The 25728-nt window shown below is 32.8% G+C and overlaps 1 protein-coding gene across 1 annotated transcript; it reads right to left on the bottom strand.

The window, feature by feature from the left end:
- Positions 1-925: 925 nt before the first annotated feature.
- LOC114326068 (probable cytochrome P450 6a14) lies at positions 926-24832 on the bottom strand. Its single transcript, XM_028274266.2, has 7 exons — positions 24567-24832; positions 20193-20365; positions 14843-15005; positions 12255-12574; positions 9115-9307; positions 7991-8233; positions 926-1634 (listed from the first exon to the last, which is right to left on the bottom strand). The coding sequence occupies exons 1-7, from the start codon at positions 24805-24807 to the stop codon at positions 1471-1473; spliced, it is 1497 nt and encodes a 498-aa protein (XP_028130067.2). The 5' UTR covers positions 24808-24832; the 3' UTR covers positions 926-1470.
- Between the last annotated feature and the right edge of the window lie 896 nt (positions 24833-25728).

The raw sequence follows: 25728 nt of genomic DNA, 5'->3' as shown, positions 1-25728 counted from the left end.
TTCAAGAAATCAAATAAGAGGATGCAAAGAGAAATTTCCTAATTTCGAACATGTTCCAGACGTTAAGCTGTCTCTGTCTCTAAGAGAAATTAGTACAAAAGATTCTAAATTTGGAGGACAAAGATTTATAAAATACCACTGCAATACTCAGTGTTATGGTGGAGTTTTCAAATGCATAGAAGTTTCTGGAGATGATCATGAATTTTATCTTCTTCGTGGTTATCTATTATCAATCTGTTGTTTTCGTCGATAAGTTTTGCAGGTGTTTTGTGTTTATAAGTATGTGTTATCTCGTTGCTCTTTCTATGTCAATTAAAACTATCATAAGTGTTTCTATGTTTTTGCTTTGTCCATTTACCTATTTTTCTTTGGCTTCTTTGATTTTTCTTTTAATGATTTTGTTGATTGTCTATAGATTTTTGGTGTCTTCTTGTAGTCTTCTTTGTTCCCTCAGCTGTAGGATTTTATTAGCCATCCAATATTTTCCTTTTTTTTACTTGGTTTTCGCAAGAGTTCTAATGTAGTTTATTTTTCTGTGTCTTTGGTGTTTGTCCATACATCATCATATCTGCAGTGTCTGTGTGTTCTTTCAGTTGTTTTATTTTTTGGTTAAATTCTGTATAGAGCTGAAGACTGTTGTTGTTGTCCTTCAATGCATCAAGGTTTAGTTTCTTGATCTCAATGTGGTCTTGGATTTTTTTCAGTCTGATTCTTATTGTTACTTGAGGTATCAGTGGGTTGTGATCAGGCCCGATGTCTGCTTCTAGGTAGATTTTAACAGCTTTTATGGCATTTCGGAATCTTCTATTAATCAAGATGTAATCAAGTTGGTTTCTTATGATTATTTACCACTATAGATTATAAGTATCATATCGTTGGGAAACTAAGGATAATACTTACGATAGGAAGAAATGAATCAAGAATGTATAACAATAATTTTTATTACTTAAAGATAAACTATATACAGTATTTCTCATGATCATTTTTCAGTGCGTAACAAATGATAGGAAAAAGGGTAAGTCCGTGATAATACACATTTATGACATTTATTCTAACATGACATTTTAGTTAAATCCGAGAGTTGTCACATTTTGTTTTCAATTTGGAATAAAAACAAATCAAAAGTGTTTCTTGCATTTATAAAATGGTATTTTCTTTGATTTGTATAGTCTTATAAATTATACAGATTATATTTGTAATATTATTATCTAATTAAAAAAAAATATTTTTTTATTATGGCGCCATCTATCGACAACTAGAATAACTAGAATAAATGTTATAAAAATGTCACCGACGAAATGTAATCACCGACGTGCCTTTTTTTCTGTCACATACAATTTAATGCGTTAGAAAGAAATCGAAAAACTGTGACCATTGATTATAGACACGGATATCCGTGTCTATAATCAATGCTGTGACGCACCGAAAGATGATCATGAGAAATACTGTACATTCGTATGTTTTATTAGTTTAAATACTTTTTAATCTTAAGAAAATCCTATCTGTAGTTTTTGTTACGAAGGTTTGTTCATCGAATTGAAGTGGTATTTCGGTGTTGGGACTGACGAAGACTTTGAAGTTACGTAGTACTGATACCAATGCCAGTTTGACTTGCATTAATCCAAATCTTGATCCTAGAATATCGAAATATGTAACAGTTTCTTATATGTACAGGGTTATTCACTATATTTTGACCCCCCTCTAGACTGCATTATTTACAGAATTAGAAAAAAATGTAAAATACAAAAGTTATTCGATTTTTAAATTACGATTTTTTGACATATATATCGTACCAGTGACGTCATACATTTGGGCGTGATGACGTAATCGACTATTTTTTTAATAGGAATTGGGGTCGAGTGCTAGCTCCTTTGAAAGGTTATTCAATTCCCTATTCAGTAATATTAACATTAACATGATTAATTATACAGGGTGTACTGAAAAAAAATTTGAATTAAATTAATTGACACAAAAAGAAGAATGTATGTAATTTATTTAATTTAAAATACATTTTACTGCTGTTAGAAAACATAAATAAAAGTTTATTGCACAAATAAACATTGATTTTTGCTTAAATTCAATGTTCCAACTGCCAAGAGGCAGATGGGTGGCAGCTTAAATATTCAATTTAATTGAAAAGTAATTTATTTGTTGAATAAACAATTATTTTTGTTTTCTGACAGCAGTAGAATGTATTTTAAATTAAATAAATTACATATATTTTTCTTTTTGTGTCAAATAATTTAATTAAATTTTTTTTTTGACACCCTGTATAATTAATCATGTTAATGTTTACATTAGTGAATAGGGAATTGAATAACATTTTAAATGAGCTAGCACTAGAACCCTATTCCCATTTAAAAAAATAGTCGATTACGTCATCACGCCTAAATGAGGTAGTATGAGGTAGTAAGTAGTATTATACAGGGTGTCCCGAAAAGATTGGTCATAAATTATACCACAGATTCTGGGGTCAAAAATAGATTGATTGAACCTCACTTATCTATATACAATAGTGCACACAAAAAAAGTTACAGCCCTTTGAAGTTACAAAATTAAACTCGATTTTTTTTCATATATCGAAAACTCTCAGAGATTTTTTATTTAAAATGGACATGTGGCATTTTTGTAGCAGCAAAATTAAAAAAAAATTAAAGTGAAATTTGTGCATCCCATAAAAATTTTATGGGGTCTTGTTCCCTTAAACCCCCCCAAACTTTTGTGTACGTTCCAATTTAATTATTATTGTGGCACCATTAGTTAAACACAATGTTTCTAAAACTTTTTTGCCTCCTAGTACTTTTTCGATAAGTCAGTGTTTATCGAGATATTTTGAATATTTGTCGAATCCACCACATATTTTATATGCTGTACGGTTATAGAGACCTGTTAGTAATCTGAAAATTTATTTATAATTTACATTATTAGGTATATTTTGAAAAAGAAACTACATCTCGATAAAAGGTGACTTATAAAAAAAGACTAAGAGGCAAAAGTCTTAAAAACACTGTGTTTAACTAATGGTACCACAATAATAGTTTAATTGGAACGTACACAAACATTTGGGGGGTTTAAAGGAACAAAACCCCCATAACATTTTTACGTAAATATAATGAAAAAGAAGCCGCATCTCGATAAAAACTGGCTTATCGAAAAAATACTAGGAGGCAAAAAAGTTTTAAAAACGTTGTGTTTAACTAATGGTACCACAATCATGAATTAATTGGAACGTACACAAAAGTTTGGGGGGGTTTAAGGGAACAAAATCCCCATAAATTTTTTATGGGGTGGACAAATTTCGCTATAATTTTGTTTTAAGATGTTCCTGCCATAAGAATTATACATGTCCATTTTCAATAAAAAATCTCTAGTAGTTTTCGATATATTGAAAACAATCGATTTTAATTTTGTAATTTCAAAGGACTGTAACTTTTTTTTAGGAGCACATTTGTACTAAGGTAAGTTAGGTTCAATCGAACTATTTTTGACCCCAGAATATGTGGTATAATTTATGACCAATATTTTCAGGACACCCTGTATATAGAAATAATGAAGTGAACTGGGGACTCAGGAGCCTGAAGCCCCGGAAAGTAGATGGTTTCTGTTGATTAATCCAAAGACGGAATCAAAAACTCAATGCTGCCCAATTCAATTCAGTCAAATCTTATTTTTAGGAAAAAATATTAAGTTAATAGGGTGATACATCAATGCTTGTCTTTATTTGATAATGAACATTATATTAGCAAGTAAAAAGAAAACTAATATTGCTACAAAATAGGAAATACATCTTTCCTCTTCATTCCTTGAGTCCTTGTTAGGGCGTGATGATACTGTAAGGATATTGTGTGAGGATATTGTTCGTTTGCTCTTTTCATTGGATGCGAACGTATGCCAGATGAACGGCTTCATGTAGGGATTTTCCCATCAAAGTCTTCACTTGGTTTGTCCATCGTATTGGGGATCTTCCTTCAGGTCTCCGACATGCTACGTTTCGTGCTACTAACAATAGTGCCATAGTCTCCGTTGCTATACTTCTATCGATTTTTTTAGGACCTATGTTTCAACTGCGTATGTAGCAATGAGAAAGAATAAATGCATTGACAAACCTGAGCATAATGTTCCTTGTTATTCCCATATTTAATTAATCAACTGTTGTGGTTTGGGCTATCGATACCCTACGCTTGATTTCTGAGGAGCTGAGGATTGTCATTGTTGGTTATCAGAAAGCCCAAGTAGATTGCTATCTGCTCTTCTTTCCATTTAGCACCACGTAGAAGCATCTATTATACAGGGTGAGTCATGAGGAACTGTACATACTCCTACCTCGTATAGACGCTCCTATGGGGAATAACAAATGACCGTTAAAAAGTGTCTGCTCCCCTTGTTTAATAATATACAGGGCGAGTTTCGCAGTTTGACAGAAATTTATATTCGTCATAATTTTTGAACGGTCAGATCGATGTGTCTCTTATTTTGGTCAATCGTTACACTATTACCACCTAATCAACTGATTTATTCAAACTAAAAAAGAAATCAAGTCCGGCTTTAAAAAATTAGTTCGTTTGGGTCTTAGAAAAAATTTCACCCTGTATACGCTTTTTGAAAACTCTAATTAATATGAATTTTACAAATTAGGCAAATAGGCAATTAAAACGACATTTTTATTTTTTCCCCACACGATTACTTAATTTTTTATAAAAAAATCAAATTTGACTATGAATTAAAAGTTTGGTAAAGTAAACCATAGATTTAAAAAAAATTAACTTTTATTACAAAAATTATTTTTTTTTAACAAATATTTGATTTATGTTACCACCCAATCAGCTGATTTATTCAAACTAGAAAAAAATCAGGTCCGGCTTTAAAAAATTAGTTCGTTTGGGTCTTAGCAAAATTTCACCTTGTATACGCATTTTGAAAACTCTAATATGAATTTTACAAATTAGACAAATATGCAATTAAAATGGCGTATTTATTTTTTCCCCACATGATTACTTAATTTTTTAGAAAGAAAATAAAATTTGACTATAAATAATAATTAAAAGTTTGGTAAAGTGAACCATAGATTTAAAAAAATTTATTTTTATTACAAAAATTAATTTTTTTTGAACAAATATTTAATTTATGTTACCACCCAATCAACTGATTTATTCAAACTAGAAAAAATCAGGCCCGGATTTAGAAAATGATTTCGTTTTGGTCTTAGAAAAAATTTCACCCTGTATAAGCTTTTTGAAAACTCTAATATGAATTTTACAAATTAGACAAATAGGCAATTAAAATGGCATATTTATTTTTTCCCCACACGTTTACTTAATTTTTTATTAAAAAATCAAATTTGTCAAAATCGGAATTTTAACCTAAAAATGAAAAAAAAGATGATGTCACGGTTTAACTCGCTACAACGTTCCATTTTAAATTTTTTTCTGAAATTTTTACAGCACATATCCCTTACCATTGTGAAGACTATGACAATTGTTGTAGACTTTCAGTCTTCTTCTCGTAAAAGTTATGAATTTAAAAAAATAAAAGGTGCAATTTCGTGAATTGCAAAGTTAGATCGCAAAAATTAAGTGAAAAAATTTAAAATTTATCTATTTGATCACGTCTATGTTAAACTATAGAGACTAAATTCTATATTAACTAAAGAGAAGTGTTATAGGGAGTTTTAGATCTAGACGTGTTATAGAAAAAAAAATGGCGAAACTTTTAATTTTAAGAAAAACGTTGTTTAATTTTTTTTTATTTTTATGGTAAAATTGCGATTTTCACAAATTTGATTTTTTAATAGAAAATTAAGTAATCGTGTGGGGAAAAATAAATATGCCATTTTAATTACCTACTTGTCTAATTTGTAAAATTCATATTAGAGTTTTCAAAAAGCGAATACAGGGTGAAATTTTTTCTAAGACCCAAACGAACTAATTTTTTAAAGCCGGACCTGATTTTTTTCTAGTTTTAATAAATCAGTTGATTGGGTGGTAACACAAATCAAATATTTGTTTAAAAAATTAATTTTTGTAATAAAAGTTAATTTTTTTTAAATCTATGGTTCACTTTACCAAATTTTTAATTCATAGTCAAATTTGATTTTTTTTATAACAAATTAAGTAATCGTGTGGGGAAAAAAATGAATATGTCATTTTAATTGCCTATTTGTCTAATTTGTAAAATTATTATTAGAGTTTTTAAAAAGCGTATACAGGGTGAAATTTTTTCTAAGACACAAACGAACTAATTTTTTAAAGCCGGACCTGATTTTTTTCTAGTTTGAATAAATCAGTTGATTAGGTCATAATAGTGTAACGATTGACCAAAATAAGAGACACATCGATCTGACAGTTCAAAAATTATGACGAATATAAATTTCTGTCAAAATACGAAACTCGCCCTGTATATTATTAAACAATGGGAGCAGACACTTTCTAATGGTCATTTGTTATTCCCCATAGGGGCCTCTATACGAGGTAGGAGTATGTACAGTTCTTCATGACTCACCCTGTATAGCGATGGTCTACTAGATCGTTGTTACGAACACTGTTATAGATCTTAGCAGGATTCTATAGTCTATTGTATCGTAATCCACCGTGAGGTGTACCAAGGCTACCCTTATTATTTCTCTCTGCTGAAATCCCTCTCCTGTGTATTCTATTATATTCAGTATTTGGAGAGGATTTGCCTGATCTGAATCCTGCTTTACGCAAAATTAGTTTCGCATCTAATTGTTCCTGAATGCAACTGAAGATAAGGATACAATTAATACAGGTAACATACAAGATATATCGAGCAGTAACTACTTGGTAGTTCAGGTTTTTTTCCAGGTTTCAGAAGGGCTACATCATTTGATTTGTACCACAATTTTGTGATCTGGTAAGTAGTCTGGCAGTTGTTAAATAGGTCAAACACCAATTGTCTGACTTTTTGGCTTAGAGTGATTTATCTGCTCTATTAGGATTTCATTCATCCAAGGTTATTTTCCATTTTTCATGACCTATTTGCGCTTTTTGAGATTTTTGGTGGTAAATGCTTCTCGCAACAAAGTTATCTCCTGTTCTTGCGTTCTTTTCATTTTCAGTGCTTTACATCGATACTTTGCTTTACCATTGGGCAGCAATGGTTTCTGTTTTGGCGCTACTACGCATGTCTGTTTTACTTCTATGGGGTCACCATTAACAAACAAAAAAATAAGAGAGAGCTGATATCTATAATTTGAGATAAGACTCACTCAACTGGAAATACATCACAGTTTTTAGGATTGTGTGTTTATTTACTACTACTATAGGTTTACAGCGTTCTTCGATGCCTTCCGGCTCCTATCCTCCATTATTCTCTGTTTCACCATATACCTGGAGGGATTTCTCTTTCCTCTAATTCTTTTTCATTTCCCTCTCTCCAGCTTCTTCTCGGCCTTCCTATTTTCCTTCTCCCTTGTGGTGTCCACGTCAAAATCTGTTTAAGAATTCTGTTATCTGGCATTCTCTATACATCGTATTAGTTGTTTTGTTTTTATGTCATCAATTATGGTATGTGTGGCTCCCATCATTTCTCCTATTCTCTCATTTGGTATCCAATATCTTCTATTTGCCTATTGATCTTCTCCAGAAGTCCTTTGCTGTTCCTAGCAACGTTTTTTCTGTTCTTTGTTTCATTTTCCAAATTTCACTGCCATATGTGATTGTGATTACATTTTAAAGTATGATATTTTATATGAGGTCTTTGTTTGCTTTAGATATTGTTTGGTTTCACAGAATGCCGTTCAAAATGGATATACCCTGTATGTTTCTGTCCTTTATAAAAGCATCCATTGTTCCATCTTCAGTTATCTTCATGCCCATGTACTTGTATTCATCACAGTGTTTCATTTCTACCCCATGGTCCAATGTAATAGACTGTATTATCCATCCAATACACATGATTTGTGTGTTCATCTCAATAATTGGTGAAAAAGGACTTTAACTAATAAAAATAAGCAAACACAAAATAATATTACCCATACAAATTCTAGGCCCATCTCCAAAAGGAAAGTATCCAAGGTGTTTCTCGTCTTTATCTTGAAATCTATTTATATCCCATTTTAAAGGATCAGGGTAATATTCTGGATCTTGGGTGTATCCTAAAAGCGGGAGTAGCACAGGAGTACCTTTTTTGATAACAAAATCGTTGTCTTCGAGTTTATAATCCTTCGTACAGACCCTAGTTATTGTGGATAGAACAGGATACTTCCTCGCAGTCTCTAGAAATTGGAAAGAAAATTGTTAATTATTAAATATAATATAAACAACCTAATCCAGAGTCAATGCTATGGAAATGAGGTTTGAAAGGGACAACTTAGATGGTTTGGGCACGTGTGTCGAACGAGAGACTAACAAAACGACTGTACGAAACGGGAGTGCAGGGAAAAATAAAAGAGGAAGATCAAGAGTTACGTGGGTAGATGAAATCACGAAAGAAGTCTAGAAGAAAGGTTTGACATTGGAAAGTGCAAGAAACCTAACACAAGATCGGAAAGCATTGAGAATACAATGCTAAACTCAACTCCACCTGCCTTACACATACAGGTAGAAAGGCTTAGGACTAAGTAAATAAGTAATATAAACAACCACCTTTCTCTCATTATGTCGGCCTACAGTGTCTTCAATGGATATGTATATAGGTTGGAAGAAAACCGGCTTCCAAAAAGCTGTTGAATGTAAGAAGAAGTTGAAGAGGAAGAGACCTATTGGAAGACCGAGAAAGCGATGGTGGATGAGGATATAAGAAATCTCCTTGGCAGCCGATCGTGGAGGAGAATTAGCCACAGATCGTAACGAATTAAAAGGTTTGCTGAGGTACACCAGGGCTCGAATAGAATCATGGGGTGGGAAGCAAGAATTGCGTTTCTTGTCAGAACATGCAGACAGATCTTCCTAAGGTTCCTTTACAAGGCTGGAGTATTCCCCAAAATCTAGAGCCATTACAGATATTTATAAATAAATAAAGGCGAAAAATAAAATGAAACAGAAGAATATTTGCAGATGCGTTCCGTTAGAGAGGGAAGCAGAAATATTTGCAATTTAATTTATTACTTAATTTAAGACAGTCATTGATGCATATCCAAATTCAAAAGTAACCTACCATTAAAAGCTTGATCTAAAAGTTTCATCTCTTTCAGTACGTCGTACGATATTTTATCGTCGTGTTTCTTCAATACAGCATTAATTTCTTCCCTTATTTTATCTTGAACATCTTGATGTTGACTTAGCTCAAATAATGTCAGACTGCTAGACATCGAAGAGGTCTCAAATCCAGCGGTGAAAAACAAAAATGCCTAAAATATATTAGTACGATAAACTTTATTAGTTAAAAAATGTTATTGGTGCTTCAATGTAAAGGATGTTAGTAAATAGGTGCGACAAAACTTCAGGCGCTAATTCTGCAAGAAAAAATAATAAAGGCGCGTTTACATGTATCCAGTAACTGGCGCCAGTCGCACTGGAACGACAGTGCTGGCATCATGTAAACGCTTTTTTGTTCCAGTCCAGCGCTGTCTCGAATAGAAGGCTGGTCTATTTTTCGTGCCAGTGGCACTCGTCCGCGTCCCCTCTAACCCCGTGCCAGTGGTTGTAGACACGTGTAAACACAGCGTTCCAGTCGCTGGCGCTGTCGTACCTGTGGTTTCAGTGGCCGTATTAGGATTTTTAATAAGAGTGCCAGTGAGATTGGCGCCAGTTACTGGATACGTGTAAACGAACCTATCCAGCGCTGTCTTAGTCAAGCACTCGCATTCCAGTGAGACTGGCGCCAGTTACTGGATACGTGTAAACGTTACTTAATAGTTTAGAAACTTATGTCCGCAAATGCTTCGTTTCCGATATATTATGGTGTGTTAAAATTTTTCTTACAAACTGATGATTATTTTACGGATTACATCATGCATACGGGTAATGGACTTAACAAAAAAATAGTACGCCACTGAGATGGTTCAAGTAAATATAAAATTTTTTTTTGAATTTCTCGTTTGATTTGTGACAAAATATATAGTTCTTTCACTGTAATTTTGCAACTTGTCATCATTTGTATTATAGAATATAAACGAAAATATGTGATGCAAGCTAATATTACATGGGCGTTTTTATGCTTCTCTTTTATCTCATTTATTGGCATAATAGCCCGATCAAAGAACAGTCTGACCCCAAAAAAATAAAGGAAGGATGAAAATTTGGGAATAGTTAGTTGAAATTTTCTATTATTATATAAGAAAAAATTTACAATTCTACATCCCCTCCATTTTGCAAAATGGAGGGGAATACCCGCTCTCGAAGGTGAAAAATATACATTCAAAATAAGACCGGAATTGGATAAAATGACTAATTCTAAACAACTTTTGTTCTATAGTTCCATAGAGTTTTTTCGCTAAGTCAATACTTTTCGAGTTATTTGCGAGTGAATATGTTCATTTTTAACAAAAAAAACATGTTTTTGGACGGTTTTTCGGAGATAACTCAAAAAATAAGTATTTTATCGAAAAAAATATTCTTAGCAAAAATATAGCTTATAAAAATTTTAAAAAGATGGTGTATGGATGAGGTCTGTAGACCCGGTAGAAGCAGAGTTGTAGCTAATGAAAAATAGGTTCTTCTTCGTCAAATTCCAAATCGAATATTTCAATGTGAAATAACCCGAAAACGGAGCACTTTTCGGGAAAAATTCATTTTAACTTTTTTAAAGTGTTTAAAAAAAGGTTTATTTTTGTTTTTTAAAAAAAATTCTAACATTAAAAGTAAGTGAATTACGCTCAAAATATTGTTGGTCCCTTTTATGTTTTGGTAAAAAAAATCGCGAAAATCACCCCCTAATTAACATCACAAATAAATTTTATCATTACCACTTGACAAGTTACTTTGCTTATGTATTATTTATATGATCTGTAAGTTTCATCGGTTCAAAGTGCTTATTTTTAAAAAAGCTGTTGTTAAAATGGCTTGAACAAGTAACTAATCACGAGTTTAGGCAAATTTTGAACACCCATAGCATAACCAATATTTGTCTAACAAGAAAACAAAAAATCAAAAATATTCAGAAAAGCAAAACGAACATTTTATTACTCTTTGAGATTTTTGGTATTGCTAATAATTTTTAAGTTAATTGCATAAAAAATTCCATTTTTTTCAAAATTAAAAAAAAATGTTTTATTTTAAACCCAATTTTCTTCAAAAATGAGCACGTTGAACCAATGAAACTCATAGATAATATAAACAATAAATAAGTAAAGTAACTTGTGAAGCGGTAACGATTAATTTTATTTAAGAAGCTAATTAGGAGGTGATTTTCGCGATTTTTTTAGCAAAAAATAAAAAGGACCAGCAAATTTTGAGCGTAACTCACTTACTTTTAATGTTAGAAGTTTTTTTAAAAACCAAAAATAAACATTTTTTTAAACACTTTCAAAAAGTTGTAATGAATTTTCCCCGAAAAGAGCTCCGTTTTTGGGTTATTTCAAATTGAAATATTCGATTAGCTACTTTTCATTAGCTACAACTCTGCTTCTACTGGGTCTACAGACCTTATGCATACACCATTTTTTTCAATTTTTTATAAGCTATATTTTTACTAAGAATATTTTTTTCGCTAGTACTCGTATACTTACTTTTTGAGTTATCTGCGTAAAACCGTCCATAAACATTTTTTTTTTGTTAAAAATAACTCGTAAATAACTCGAAAAATATTGACTTAGTGAAAAAACTCTATAGAACAAAAGTTGCTTATAATTAGTCATTTTATCCAATTCCGGGCCTATTTTGAACGTATATTTTTCACTCTCAAGAAAATATTTTTCACCCCGTATTTCCCAATTTTTGTAAAATGGAGGGGATGTAGAATTGTAAACTTTTTCTAATATAATAATAGACAATTTCAACTACCTATTCCCAAATTTTCATCCTTCCTTTATTTTTTTGGAGGTTTTCGTAAAATTTTGTGTTCTCTGATCGGGCTATATAGGTTGGCCAATAACATTTATAGTAAATAAATATTTAAACTGTAGTAATCAGAAATTAAAGTATTTTTATTGAAAATAAGCAAATACATAGTGAGAATATAATCGTCAGATCATGTTCCCGTTTTTAATGAATTTAGGTCTAGATTTAAGAGGTTTCAAAATAGAATTTATATAGTAACAAAAAATGCGATATGAGAAGAACAAAATGCAAGGAAACAAAAGAGATAGTCGCACGGAATCTTTCAGAGAAGCTAAGTAACATTAGAAGCTAAGTTACCTGAGAAGCCATTTCATCGTCAGTAAGATCAACACCAGAATTCTTCATCTCAATGAGCAGCTGAAGAAAATCTGATCTAGTAGCCTTGTTCGCTACCCTCACATCCATAGCTTCTTTTAAAAATTTCATGAAGAACTCTCCAATATGGCCTTGAATATTGACTATGCCCAGCATTTTTGCGATTTTGGGATAACAGATGGTAATTAAAATCTTAAATTGAAAGAATTTACTGAATACGTTAAACAGCTCTCTTCCCATTTGTCTGAAAATAGCACCTTCCTTGGAGAAACTTTGTGCTTGAATGCCGTAAACTACATCTCCTAAAAAAATGAATCATATAGGTCTGGATCCCGCGTATGAAAAAAAAGTTGATTAATAGCAAGCTGAAATTTTGTTAATAGCTTAAGGGTGTCTAGTCGGACAAACTTTGATATACGGGAACACTGGAGCAGGGGAAGTTTTAATTGTGGAACAGGCTAAAAATTTGGAACGGTCAGACCCCGAAAACGGCCCATGTATTTTGCCCGACAGAACAGACTTAAACTCTCCGAACAGAGATTAAACTCTCTCTAGATAAAAATCAGACTGCTATTTATCACCAAATGGGCGTTTTAATGAGTGGAACATGTAGAATATGTCAAATGACAGAAATTATGACAGGTGATAAATATCAGTCTGATTTTTCCATGAGAGTTTAATCTCTGTTCGGAGAGTTTAAGTCTGTTATGTCGACAAAATAAATGTGCCGTTTTCGTGGTCTGACCGTTCCAAATTTTTAACCTGTTCCACAATTAAAACTGCTTCTGTTCCAGTGTTCCCATATATCAAAGTTTATCCGACTAGACACCCTTAAGCTATTAACAAATTTTCAGCTTGCTATTAATCAACTTTATCATAGATCAAGAATAAGAAGCTGGCATTAAATGAAATCCTTTTACCTGCATAGGTACAGCCCACGATATACAGGGTGTTTCATTAATAATTGGAAATATTGTAATTATTGTAGATTCTTGGGCTCAAAGGCAAGCCGCACACCAACGAAACATGAAACGTAAACCAGGAAACATGAAACGTAAAACACGTTTCATGAAAATAAAACACGGCTAAACAAATCTTGAAGTCCACCTACCAATGAAACGAGTGTGATTCATGCTCATAAAACATTTTTATTTTCGGAGAGTTTCACAAATGGACGGACGTTTATTTGTTTAGCAGTGTTTTATTTCCATGAAACGTGATTTACGTTTCATGTTTCTTTGATGTGCGGCCTGCCTAAAGATTTAACCCAAATCACTTACAAAAATGTGGCTCCTTAGTGAATTACAGGGTGTTTTATTTAATAATTTAAAACTTATTTGTACCCAGTACTTTAAAACCATTTGACATATCCTTGTCATACTTGGCAACAAGTGTAGGTACTGTACATGTGTACATCATATTAAATTATGTTAAACAAACGTTACTGGTTACTACTAGAAGCGTACGATGGGGGAAACACATTTCCGTCTGTACTGATTTTTAGCATAATTTTTTGATTCTCAAATACTTACTATGTAAATAAAATACTCTTCATTCGTTATAAGCAACATCCATGCTTTGGTTGGCTGGGTAAAATATATGAGGGGGATGTTTTATGCCCTATTCCTATTCTATGCTATACCAAATTTTAATTATTCTGTACTCTATTCGTAAATTGTGTGTTTTGTGTTATACTTATACTATTATGTATTGTGTATGACTGAGGCGTGTGCTTGATATTTTCTTATCCGTTATTGTTGCTTCCTTTAGGTGTTGGCAACCAAAGCCGCATGCATTCTGATGATAGATTGTCATTACAATCTAAGGCCGATGCCATATTATGCGTTTTGACCGGATGCAGTGAAAACGCATCCGTTTCCAACACAACCGGACCGACCTGTCACACTATGCGTTTAGTCTGGTGCAGTTTGTAAGCGCGTACCGATGACTCAAAACGCATCCGTTTCCAACGCAAACGGACCGATCTGTCTCACTATACGTTTTCACCGGATGCGGCGGAAATTCATCCGGTCAAAACGCATAATCTGACATCGGCCTAATCTGTGGCCAATTCCATATAAACGTAATATTTAACATACTATTTACATAAATTAATATTATAGCTCTAGGCGCAAAATTTCGGCTGCAATGTTTTTTAAACGCATTAATTTTTTTCGAATCCTAAGAAAACTAATAAGTATTTTTGAAAAATTTAAACGAATAATGAAAGATTACATTATTACCGAGTGCCGAAAGTCCCTGAAAACTTATAAGTACCTTATAAACCTATAATGTTTATTTTAATAAGTTTCAGGGTTGAAGAAAAAGAGAAAATTTAGTGTTTATTTTAATTTTAAATATCTCATTCAAACGAACCTTTTTGTTCATCATAAGGGACTTTCAGCCCTCGGTAATAATGTAGTCTTTCATTTTGCGTTTAAGTTTTTCAAAAATATTTATTAGTTTTCTAGTAAATACAAAAATTTATATAGTAATATAAATTTTCCCCTACGTTCAGCGTATTTAAGAATCAGCGTATTTAAGTAAATTTAAAAAAAATATTTACTTACCAATGATGTCGGTTGTATAACAAGCTACAGTCTCAAATATATCAACATCTTTATCCTGATCAACGTATTCTTTCAAGGTTGATTGTAAATCTTCGCTGCATTTTTTTAGAGTTTCGAAAAAGAATCTCATCTTTGCAGAGGTGAATATGTTGGTAAATTTGGCCTAAAATAGAATTGTTCTTTTATGTTTTGAACATACTAGTCGTATCAATAAGGATTTAAGCGGAAATAAGGATCGTCAACTGTCTATGCATAGACTAAATGGTGATACGGAAATGCGTAAGACAGGGTTATATTCTCTTCCAAGTAATGTTCAACATTTATGTAGAAAAGATATTCCAGTTCAGAACAAAAGAGAAAGAGAAAATATTAAACAGCTTCAAAGATTTAAATACCTTGAAATTATATCAAATAGCACGTGGGACTGTCAACTGGAAGTAAAGATAAGAGGAACAGCAAGAAATACCTTCGTTAAATTTAATCTATATCTCCTTATCCGTGAAGATTTCGGAACTCTTAGAATTGATTAATAATTTAACCTACACATCTGGGTAGTTCTTAATCAATGCTCTTAGAAAGCGGGTCTTAAAATGCTACATATCTGGTCGCACAGCCTGAGATCTTGTCACTTAAAATGAGATCTCTGAAACGTGTGAAGGCTTTCAAAATGATGAAGTCATAGGAAAAGCTAATCTTTAAAGAGAATTGTTAAAGGGGTGACAGACACGCGAGTAAATACGCGAACTTATGGCTCGACGACCTTTTTCGCACGTGTGTTTACGTAAGAATGCGTACTTTGCCGAATAAATTCGTCGCCTATATTTTTTCTAATTACTCAAATTGCCTGTAAATAATTGAATCGTTTATTTTTGAAAGGAACAAATTACATTTTGCAAGTTTTGAGAGGAAAGTAAAAAACTATTCTAAGCTATACTAAATTATTTTTGATTATTTGTTTTTCAGTAAACCTAATTAAATATTGATAAGCAATACATTAGAGTAAAACAAGGTAATTTTTTCTTTTTGTTTTTGAATAATTGTTATTTTTGTGCATGTCTTCTCTCGACGACATGGCAATGCAGTATGAGTAAGCTTGTCGTGTGTCACCCACGCGACGTCGAGCCGAGTAAAAGTTTGTGTGTCTGTTACCCACTTTAGATCTCGTTAAACAACGAACGGATTCATATTTGGGCCATATTCTACGAAATAATAGTATAAGTATAATCTCCTAAATACCATCTTGACTAACTCTTGATTGTCTTTTTATCATAGGCTTTTTCGCATAATTTTGATCATCATAAACCTTAGTAGGTACACTTCAGGACAAAAAATAAATAATGTGGGGCCAAAAAATCTAGATGTGCATGAGAAGGTGCAACAATGTAAACGTAATTAATTTAATGGGGTACTAGTTAGGGGGTCAATAGCAAGTACCTATGTTTTAGTTCATGGATTAATACGCCTACAATATTTTATTGAGGTAAATATTAAATATGGAATACTAAGAAAGTAAACGTTTTAATATTATGTTATATTATATTATCAACAAGACTTCGAAGTGAGGGACAAACTATACACAATGCTTAGTTCGTGACTGGCAACATTGATTACATACGCACAATATTATACCGATATTAATTTTATTGATAAGCATTTGATAAGACAATAGATAGTAATGCAAATATTATGAAGTGTTTGTAGAGAAGTAACAGTAACAGTAGGTATATTGATCTCGATGGCATAATAGGCTAGACTGTTAATTAACTCTGAAGTGTTTATGTATCTAATCGAAGGGTAATATTGATATAAAATAATTGGCTAGACTCTTAAATATCTATTAAATATAAAATGTTCCAAATATGAAAATACACATAGAAAAAGTCTAAGGATATTTAAAAAAAATCCATAAAAATAAATTCACGTAATCATTTCATTTCAACTGAATGTATAAAGTGGCTCATCCTGGGAATGACGTCATTTAGTTTTGGATGAGATAAATAGGACTGTAGGCCTTATTCAATGTGGCATACAGCAGACCAATGTAGGCGAGGGCATGGGAGTTTCCCCAAATGTTCCCCAAGTCAATTGTGGCGGTATTTGTGTGACACTGGATGTCCAGCTTAACGTTATACAGGGTGTTTCATTGGGAAACGCAAATACTTTAATGGTGAATAGAGGTCACCGAGCCGGTTCTAGATATAGTACATTTTTTGCCCTACCGACTTTTATAACCGAGTTACAGGGTGTTTTATCGATTTTGCCCATTTCTTTCCTAAGCCATAACTTTAGAACCACCCTGTATATTTTTTTGATATTTGGTACACATATGTCTCATTCAAAACCCAAACGACCGACATACTAACCATAAGAGAAATCCAGGTCCGGATTAACAAAAAATTATAAAGTAATTGTGACCTTAAAACAACACCCTGTATATTGAAATTTTGAAAATCTGTTTGCATATTTGAAAAGAGCACAAAAAAGTAAGTTTAATGATTGATATTGAATTTTTTAAGAACTTTGACATTAAAAAGCAGATATTATTAACTTTTAGTTATAAATTATTAAAGCTAAGGAATAAATACTCATTTTAAAAATAATCAATACTTATTTACCACATTGGAACGACCCATTTACTAATGACAAGAAAAATCCAGGTCCGGATTAAGAAAAAAATACAAAGTAATTGTGACCTTGAACCAACACCCTGTATATTGAAATTTTAAAAATTTGTCTGCGCATTTTAAAAGAGCATGAAAAACTGTGATTAAAGGCTTATTTTGATTTTTTCACCGTTGATTTAATTACATCAATTTTGAAATTACATATATTGAAATTTTAAAGAACTCTGATATTAAAAACCAGGTATTATTAACTTTTAATAATTTAATGTTAATGAATCAATACTTATTTTAAAAATACTTAATACTTATTTACTACGCTGGCTTCACGGATTCTCTGTATTTGTAGCTGTATGCACATCATTAAAAATTAGAATTGCGAGAATTGGGATATTTTAATGATTTAGTAAAGAATTTAAAAAACTGCTATATCTAAGAAAATAAAAATTCGTTACAATTCAACAATTTAACATAAATTAAAAATATTTAAACTATAACAGTTGCTCAAAATGTCCGCCATTTTGTTCGATGCATTTCCTTGCTCGTTTTAAAATATTTCGAATCGATTTTCTAAGTACATTGGGATTGTTCTTCATTTTTCTGGTAGCTTCTTGTGACCTTGACAGAATTAATCAATATGATTTCAAAATTACCGTAATTAAGTTATCTGCGCAAAACTTTGACATGCACCTTTTAATGCAGTTTTTATGCTATTTTAAAATACACAAACAAATTTTCAAAATTTCAATATACAGGGTGTTGTTTCAAGGTCACAATTACTTTATATTTTTTTCTTAATCCGGACCTGGATTTTTCTTTTCATTAGTAATTGGGTCGTTCCAATATGGTAAATAAGTATTGATTATTTTAAAAATTAATATTTATTCATTGACTTTAATAATTTATAACTAAAAGTTAATAATATCTGCTTTTTAATGTCAAAGTTCTTAAAAAATTCAATATAATTTCAAAATGAAAGTCATAAAATTGTCTGGCCGAAAAATTGAAGCGAACCAATAAACTTACTTTTTTGTGCTCTTTTCAAATATGTAAACAGATTTTCAAAATTTCAATATACAGGGTGTTGTTTTAAGGTCACAATTACTTTATAATTTTTTGTTAATCCGGACCTGGATTTTTCTTATGGTTAGTATGTCGGTCGTTTGGGTTTTGAATGAGACATATGTGTACCAAATATCAAAAAAATATACAGGGTGGTTCTAAAGTTATGGCTTAGGAAAGAAATGGGCAAAATCGATAAAACACCCTGTAACTCGGTTATAAAAGTCGGTAGGGCAAAAAATGTAGTATATCTAGAACCGGCTCGGTGACCTCAATTCACCATTAAAGTATTTCCGTTTCCCAATGAAACACCCTGTATAATAGGATGTGAGCGTGCTACAGCTGCAGCTCAAGACCGATTCTTAGGGCTTGTTCTATTGTTCATATGCAGGCAGTTTGCCAACGTCGAGGTGTTTTTGTACCGTCTTGGACGATATAAAAATCGGATTGAAAAGCCTAGTTGATTATTATTCTTGGAGCGTTGATCGAAGAATAATAAACAACAGCGAGGTATAAGAGGTGAGTTTATGTAGGTAGTAGTTCCCGACCATTTTTCGCTGTTGTTTTGGCGAGCTGAGCGAATCCGATAGTTTTCCTCTTACCTATCCTTTTACCTATCCTTATACGAGCGGTGATCGTATATCCCTAATATGTCTTTTCATCTGGCGGGCTGAGCGAGATTCCCTTTCTTCTCTTTCCTTTTAAATTCATGTCGTATTAATAAAAGCAATTCCAATTTCACGCGATCGTCAAAATCATTCATTCATGTACAAAATATCTATAAGACAACCAACATTACAGCACCTGAATTGGTTAGCGACTTGTAGAGGGCACACCAGGTAACCATAGGCCCTGATACTGTAAGAAATCATCTCCATGAAGCCAGTCTCCACAATCGAAGGCCATTGAGATGTCCACCTAATCGCTCTGCAAAATTAGAGTGATGTAAAAAATATCAAAACTGGGATGCAAATGATTGGGCTACAGTTCTATTCTTCGACTAATCAAGATTTGGATTTCATCCAGATTCTCGTTGAGCAAGAGTGTGAAAACGATCTGGAAATCTAGAACCCTTAAAACATGTTCAGGACGTTTACACATACAGAGGTGGTACAGTAATGGTATGGAGTGAAATAATAGTCGGTAGTAGAACGGATCTCCTTTCTACAAACCGCTTTCTTACAACTGAGCAGTACCTCGACACCATTCTACAACCTATCGTTCATCCGCTTGCTGATGCGGTTGGGCAAAACTTCCATCTCATTCATGATCATGCTCGTTCACATGTCGCACGCCCAGTGACATATCTACTGGATTACCAACGAAGATATTGATGTGTTGCATTGACCAGCACAGTCCTCCGACCTGAATCCCATCGATTATGTATGAGACATGCTTCAACGAAGAATTAATTCGCATATGGGTAACATATACACGTCGTTGCGTTTTCGAGAACGTCTAATAGAACGATGGGCAAACTTATCTCAAAAAGTCATCGACATATCTCATTTTGTCTACGATCGACATATTATGTAGAGCCTTAATAAGCCATACTTTGGTGTGTGCTACTACTTCCCGAAGTAATATTGGCGACGCGATGATGTGCCTTCTTAATGATAATTACAAAAATGGTTCTAAAATATCTCTAAAAAAAAAGCTTCTCTTACCCTTGCCTCTCTCCATTCTGTACCTTCTTGAGATAAAATATGTACGGTTATGGGACTCTTCTTACTAAAATACAGTGCTCTATCCGTAAAGTACTGAAAATCTTTTGTTAAAATGTCTTTAGCGTATATCGGATCTACTATTACTAAATATGGGTCTAGTCCCAAATATACACCTAAAAACAAAAATCAAAATATGATAATTGCTGGGAAAAGAAAGAATGATCTTTACTCGAAATTTAAAACACGTCTTAGTGATATAACGCTGCACATTTGAACGCAACAACCTATTGGCTTCCACTTTCTTTGGTAGACCATTCAAGAGTTAGCTTGGAGAATTCGATGGTAAAAATTTTTCTTTCTTTTAATTGGAAACAACTTTGCCAAATATTGCTACCTAAAGTTGCAGCAGCTTAACTTAACTTATTAAATTTATTAAGGTAGATTATGCAATTTGCAAATTTTTTTTTAAAGTTTGCAATAGATTGTTACTGTTTTTTTTTGTTTCTCTTCATTATTTTTATTTATATAGACGATTTATATCATTTTAGTAAATTGTATTTGTTATTTGTTATTGTTCTTATTTACGATTCTTGTAAGCTTTGTCTATAAAATTGTTAAATTTTTCATGACAATAAAGCATATTTCTATTCTATTCTATTCTAAGTTAATAATATAATAATAAATTATAAACAATAATTAGATCACACTATCAGTGTTTTTGGACTTCGGCTTTCCCTCCATGTTAGAAAGTCAGCCATCATCAGTACTGCTGGAGGGACCAAATAGCTTAACAGTACTATTGTCGGTTTCAAGCCTGGATAAACGAAGAGAAAGTCTTCTTTCTCCAAAAAAGAGGAACCAAAAGACATATTTTTGGTTCTGTTTTGCCGCTTTCTTGGGTGTTATGTATTTTACATAAGACTTGGCTATTGGAATTTAGAAACATTTAGTATACTGAAATGTATTCAATGTAGGTTAGTTTACCTTAAAATGTACTTTTATCTATGTATGTAGGTCAGGCCCTGATAGCGATCAAATCTACCACGTTATTAGTTGCTCCGAAATAATAGTCATTTTAAATGGTAAAAACAAATCATAATTTAATATTTTATACCTCTACTACAAACTAAAGTGCATCAGTTAGTGCTGACAATATTATCTCAAGTGAGTAGCACTTATTTTCGTAATATTTTTGTAACAACAACAAAATAACCTTTAAATATTACATACGGAAAAAGATAACAAAAATTCCACTTGGGTCTTGACCCTTAGATAAGGAAAGTTGTCTAAGTCTTGACCAGTTTTTTGGACTGGCCACAGGACCGGCTCAACTCCTGACCAAGAAAATTAATAAAATGACTTCAAACAACAATAATACTACACACAATTCCACTAAACACAGTTACTCAGATGCCGTAAATTATTTTAAACATCCTACAAAAGAAGACGCAATAGTGATTTCCAGCATTGAAGGTACAAAAATCCATGATTACGTCGTAGCTGTTGGATCACTAGTGGGTCCAATTAATGTACGTTTTGCCTCCAGAATTGCTAACAACAGGATATGTATATACCTTTCTTCAAAAAATACTGTTGATTCTCTTCTTCATTCTTATAAATATATCGAAATAAATGGATGTCAAGTCGAAGTAAGAAGACTAATCTCTCCAGCCCAGAGACTTCTAATATCTTGTGCATGTCCTGCAATCCCGAACGAAATAATTGAACAAGAATTACAAAAACTTGGTATTCACACTGTATCCAAAATGACTTTTCTTCGAGTAGGTATTCCTGAAAATGAGTACAGTCATGTTCTGAGCTTTAGAAGGCAATCGTTCATTACCCCCTTGGAAAATATGTCCATTCCTGACTCATTTACAATAACTCATGATAATACTTCCTACCGGCTATTTCTTTCCATAGACGGATTCAGCTGCTCCAATTGTAAAACCTTTGGTCACCAAGAATCAGAATGCACTCATATTTCAAACCAAATCCCTTCAACCACCCTCAAAGATTCAAATCAAACCTCACCATCATTATCCAAACCTCATGAACCAAATGATACCCCTTCAACTACCCTCTTAGACTCAACCCAGACCACATCATCATTATCTAATCCTCACGAACCAAATGATAAGATATATCAATCTATGGAAACCGATCTCAATAAAAACATTTCACAACAAAATCCAAACACTTCGTCTTCTTCTTCCAAAACAACTTTATCAACTGTAGATAACACCGAAAATACTACGGCATTAGAAATATCAATAACCCCAAATAAAGTAGTCAACTCAAACCAGCTAAAAAGGCATAATTTATCATCTCCAGAAATAAACGAAGACAATCCGAAAACCGATTCACCCATTTTTAATACCCCTAAACAATCTAAACCAAAGAAAAAACCCAAAACTTCTTCCAAAATCTCCCGTGAAGATATCAGTCAGTCCTTAGAATCCATCAAAGACAAAATCGAAAATCGATCACCTACATTTGTGCTAAATTTCAACGAAATATGCGATTTTATGGAAAACGTGCTACACTCCCATAACCCTGAATTAACTTCTTAAGATTATTCCAACGACCCAGTGGAACTAATTCAGATCCTTAATTTTGTTCATTGTTATACACAAAATTCTAGGTTAAGAAATAATATCACCCGACTAGAGAAAAAAATAAACCCTAACCCTAGCTAACGAAACTGACGAATCATTACTGGTTGAAGGAAAATCAAGGCATGACTAACTCATTTATAGTGCAATGGAACATAAATGGGTTTTATACCCATTAAGAACAGTTGAAACTACTAATCGGCGACTTTCTCCTGTAATTCTTTGTCTTCAAGAAACCCACTTCAAACAAACTAACATGAATTTAAAAAATTTTCAATGTTTTAATAAAAATAGAATAGCCCAGCAAGCTAGTGGCGGAGTAGCTAACTCCTCCGATCCACTGACTGTCAAACATATTCTGCTCGAGTGTCCGCATTTCAAGAAAGAAAGAAGATCCCATGGAATCACAGATGATGAGCTCAAGACAATTCTCACAAAAAAAAACTTTAACAGTGTTAACCTATTTAAAAGACATCAAGTTATATAATTGTTTTAATGTAATATTTTTTGTATTTGTTATGTTATATCCACTAATAACCCTGCGCGGTTGATGTGGTTTTGTGTGTAAATAAAAAAAATATATGTATGTATGTCCTTGATCTCGAGAAAAATGTACTTAATTGAGTACAATCGTCCGTATTAGATTTTTGCAGATAATTTAAAAATTCACGGTTTTTGTTGATTACATCATAATCTGTTATCAGCGGCAAAACTAATTTAGGCATTTATTTTACTAATATTTTCAAGTGCTTTCAAAATAATGGTATTAAATCTCAAATGGCAATTAATTTTAAGGCATTTAATGATTTGAATGAGTATAGCTAGATAGAATTTGAATCGCCATATTCAGTTTTTAAACCTCTGGCGGTCATTGCATCTTCGACATCTTCTCTTCAGGATCGTTTTGAGCGACCTCGTTTTCTTCAAGGTAGCGGAGTTCCATTTTTTTACTTTCTTTGGCCATCCATTTTCATGAATTCTATGCAGATATCTATACCAGCTCCGTGTGATTATCTAGTTGATGATCTTAGTTGACCAATCCTGGAAGGAATTTCTTCATTTTTCTTTGATTTTTACGTTATTTGGCCTCCCAAATATTTGAAGGTTTCTGTTGGTTTAGTGGTTCCCATTTTAATTTGTACACTTCTGATTTTTCTCCTGCAATCAAGTACTTGTAGTCTAAGAGCTAGAGCCGAAAAATCATCTTCATAAGTAATATGGAGTTTGGCATGTAACATGTGTCTATTGTATATTGATAATTATGACCCCTTTCAGGCTGACACCTCAGTGGATACAGGAAGTAGCAATAAGGGATGAAAGGGGAAAGTTAGTGTAGTCTTTAAAGGTTTTCACCTCCTATTTTGTTAAACCTCCATCGATTTGCATGAAAATTGGTGACTAGTTAGAGCATACCCCAAGAAATAAAAATTATTTGGTGCCAACTTGCACTTTTACCCTGGTGGTGGATACCTAAACAATTCATTTGTTACTGGCATGTACAAATAATGCCTAATAATAAAATCCCAATCAAAATATTACGGTGGAACCCAAAAGGAAAAAAAAGACGCGGAAGGCCACGGAAGAGTTGGCGAGAAAGTATTGACAAGGAGGTGAGAGAAGGAGATCTGAAAGATGACATGTGGACAAATAAGGATGGAGATAGAGATTTGAATAAAAATGGAGAATAGGAATCACAAGACGTCGGCGCACGTTTTAACGCAATATGTATATATAAAAGATAATCTAAGTACCTATTTACCTCCAAATTTCAATCCTTTTCTTCTAAACTCATCGTAGAACTTCTTGGTTACGGCTCCTATTGAGATTCCTCGTGGAAGATTATTTCCATAATTTCCCAAAGGGAATTGAGGCCTTAACTGCACAACCCCCTTTCTTTTCCAATACCCATAACAATATCTTACATAGGCAATACCCAATAAAACTATCGTAGCTAACAATACAATAACATCGATGACATTATTGTTTGTCAGAAGAGACATCTTGACTGGGAATTGTTCTTAAGGTGAAATCAATTTATTATATGAATAAAAGCAGCTCTTGAAAAATGTGATAAGTGAATGATAACGCAGTCAAGCTGATAATTGGTGACATAAAAGTAGTTTCTTCATCAACATTTTAGCGTTACATGATTTAAATTTAACATACGAATCCTAAAATTGTAGATTGTCTTTCTAAAACAGTTTTAATTTAATCTGTCTAATGTTCGATTACAAATTCTTTTTGATAAAATCGGCATCACCGCTCTTAAAACTCACATAAGGACTGCATTGCCTATGTTCCATATACTGTAAAGTCAAGGTGGGAGGGACTATAATAGTAACATTTTAAGTTATTATTATTATTAAGGCTCATTAAGTTAATCTCTAATATTTCTACAAATAACTAAATCGTATGGTGCAAACGAAAGGAATAAATTCATTTTATCGTGAATGCGCAATTTTGGAAATAAATCCTGAAACAGGGCGATTTTTTATTTTAAATTATGATTTTTTGGCATATATATTACACTCTCGCCAAAACTATTCATAACTGTTCTAGAATATGCCTTTAAGATGCTTAATTGAGGGGGAGACCTGTGCCCAGCAGTGGACGTAAATTGGTTATTCATCTGGAAGTGATGACTTAATCGATGATTTTTTTAAATGAGAATCGGAGTCGTGTGCTAGCTAATTTGAAAAATTCTTCTTCTTCTTCTTATACTTGTTGTAGATCTGTCGATCTGTTAATTCCGAAGTTGAAGTATTTCTTGTCAGCTATCTCTCCATGTTTTTGGTTGTCTCCAGGTGGTCTCCCTGGCCGTGATCGTGTAGTGGTTAGGACCACACATTGTGTGCTACACCGCACCAGTGACGATGCAATACTCTCGAAGCGCTCACTTGTACCGAGGTTCGATGGAGTGG

This window comes from Diabrotica virgifera, chromosome 7 (genome assembly GCF_917563875.1).
Source record: "Diabrotica virgifera virgifera chromosome 7, PGI_DIABVI_V3a".
In the NCBI taxonomy this organism is placed as follows: Eukaryota; Metazoa; Arthropoda; class Insecta; order Coleoptera; family Chrysomelidae; genus Diabrotica; species Diabrotica virgifera.
The sequence above is the reverse complement of the archived record's forward strand: the minus strand, read 5'-3'. Positions and strand labels throughout refer to the sequence as shown.

Bases quoted from the DNA above. Each gene is read 5' to 3' on its own strand.
- LOC114326068 (XM_028274266.2), bottom strand. From the start codon at position 24,807: ATGTCTCTTCTGACAAACAATAATGTCATCGATGTTATTGTATTGTTA. The intron at 15,006-20,192 runs GTAAGAGAAGCT...ATTCTATTTTAG, and splicing joins CAGAATGGAGAGAGGCAAGG to GCCAAATTTACCAACATATT. The intron at 8,234-9,114 runs GTAGGTTACTTT...TCCAATTTCTAG, and splicing joins TTTAGATCAAGCTTTTAATG to AGACTGCGAGGAAGTATCCT.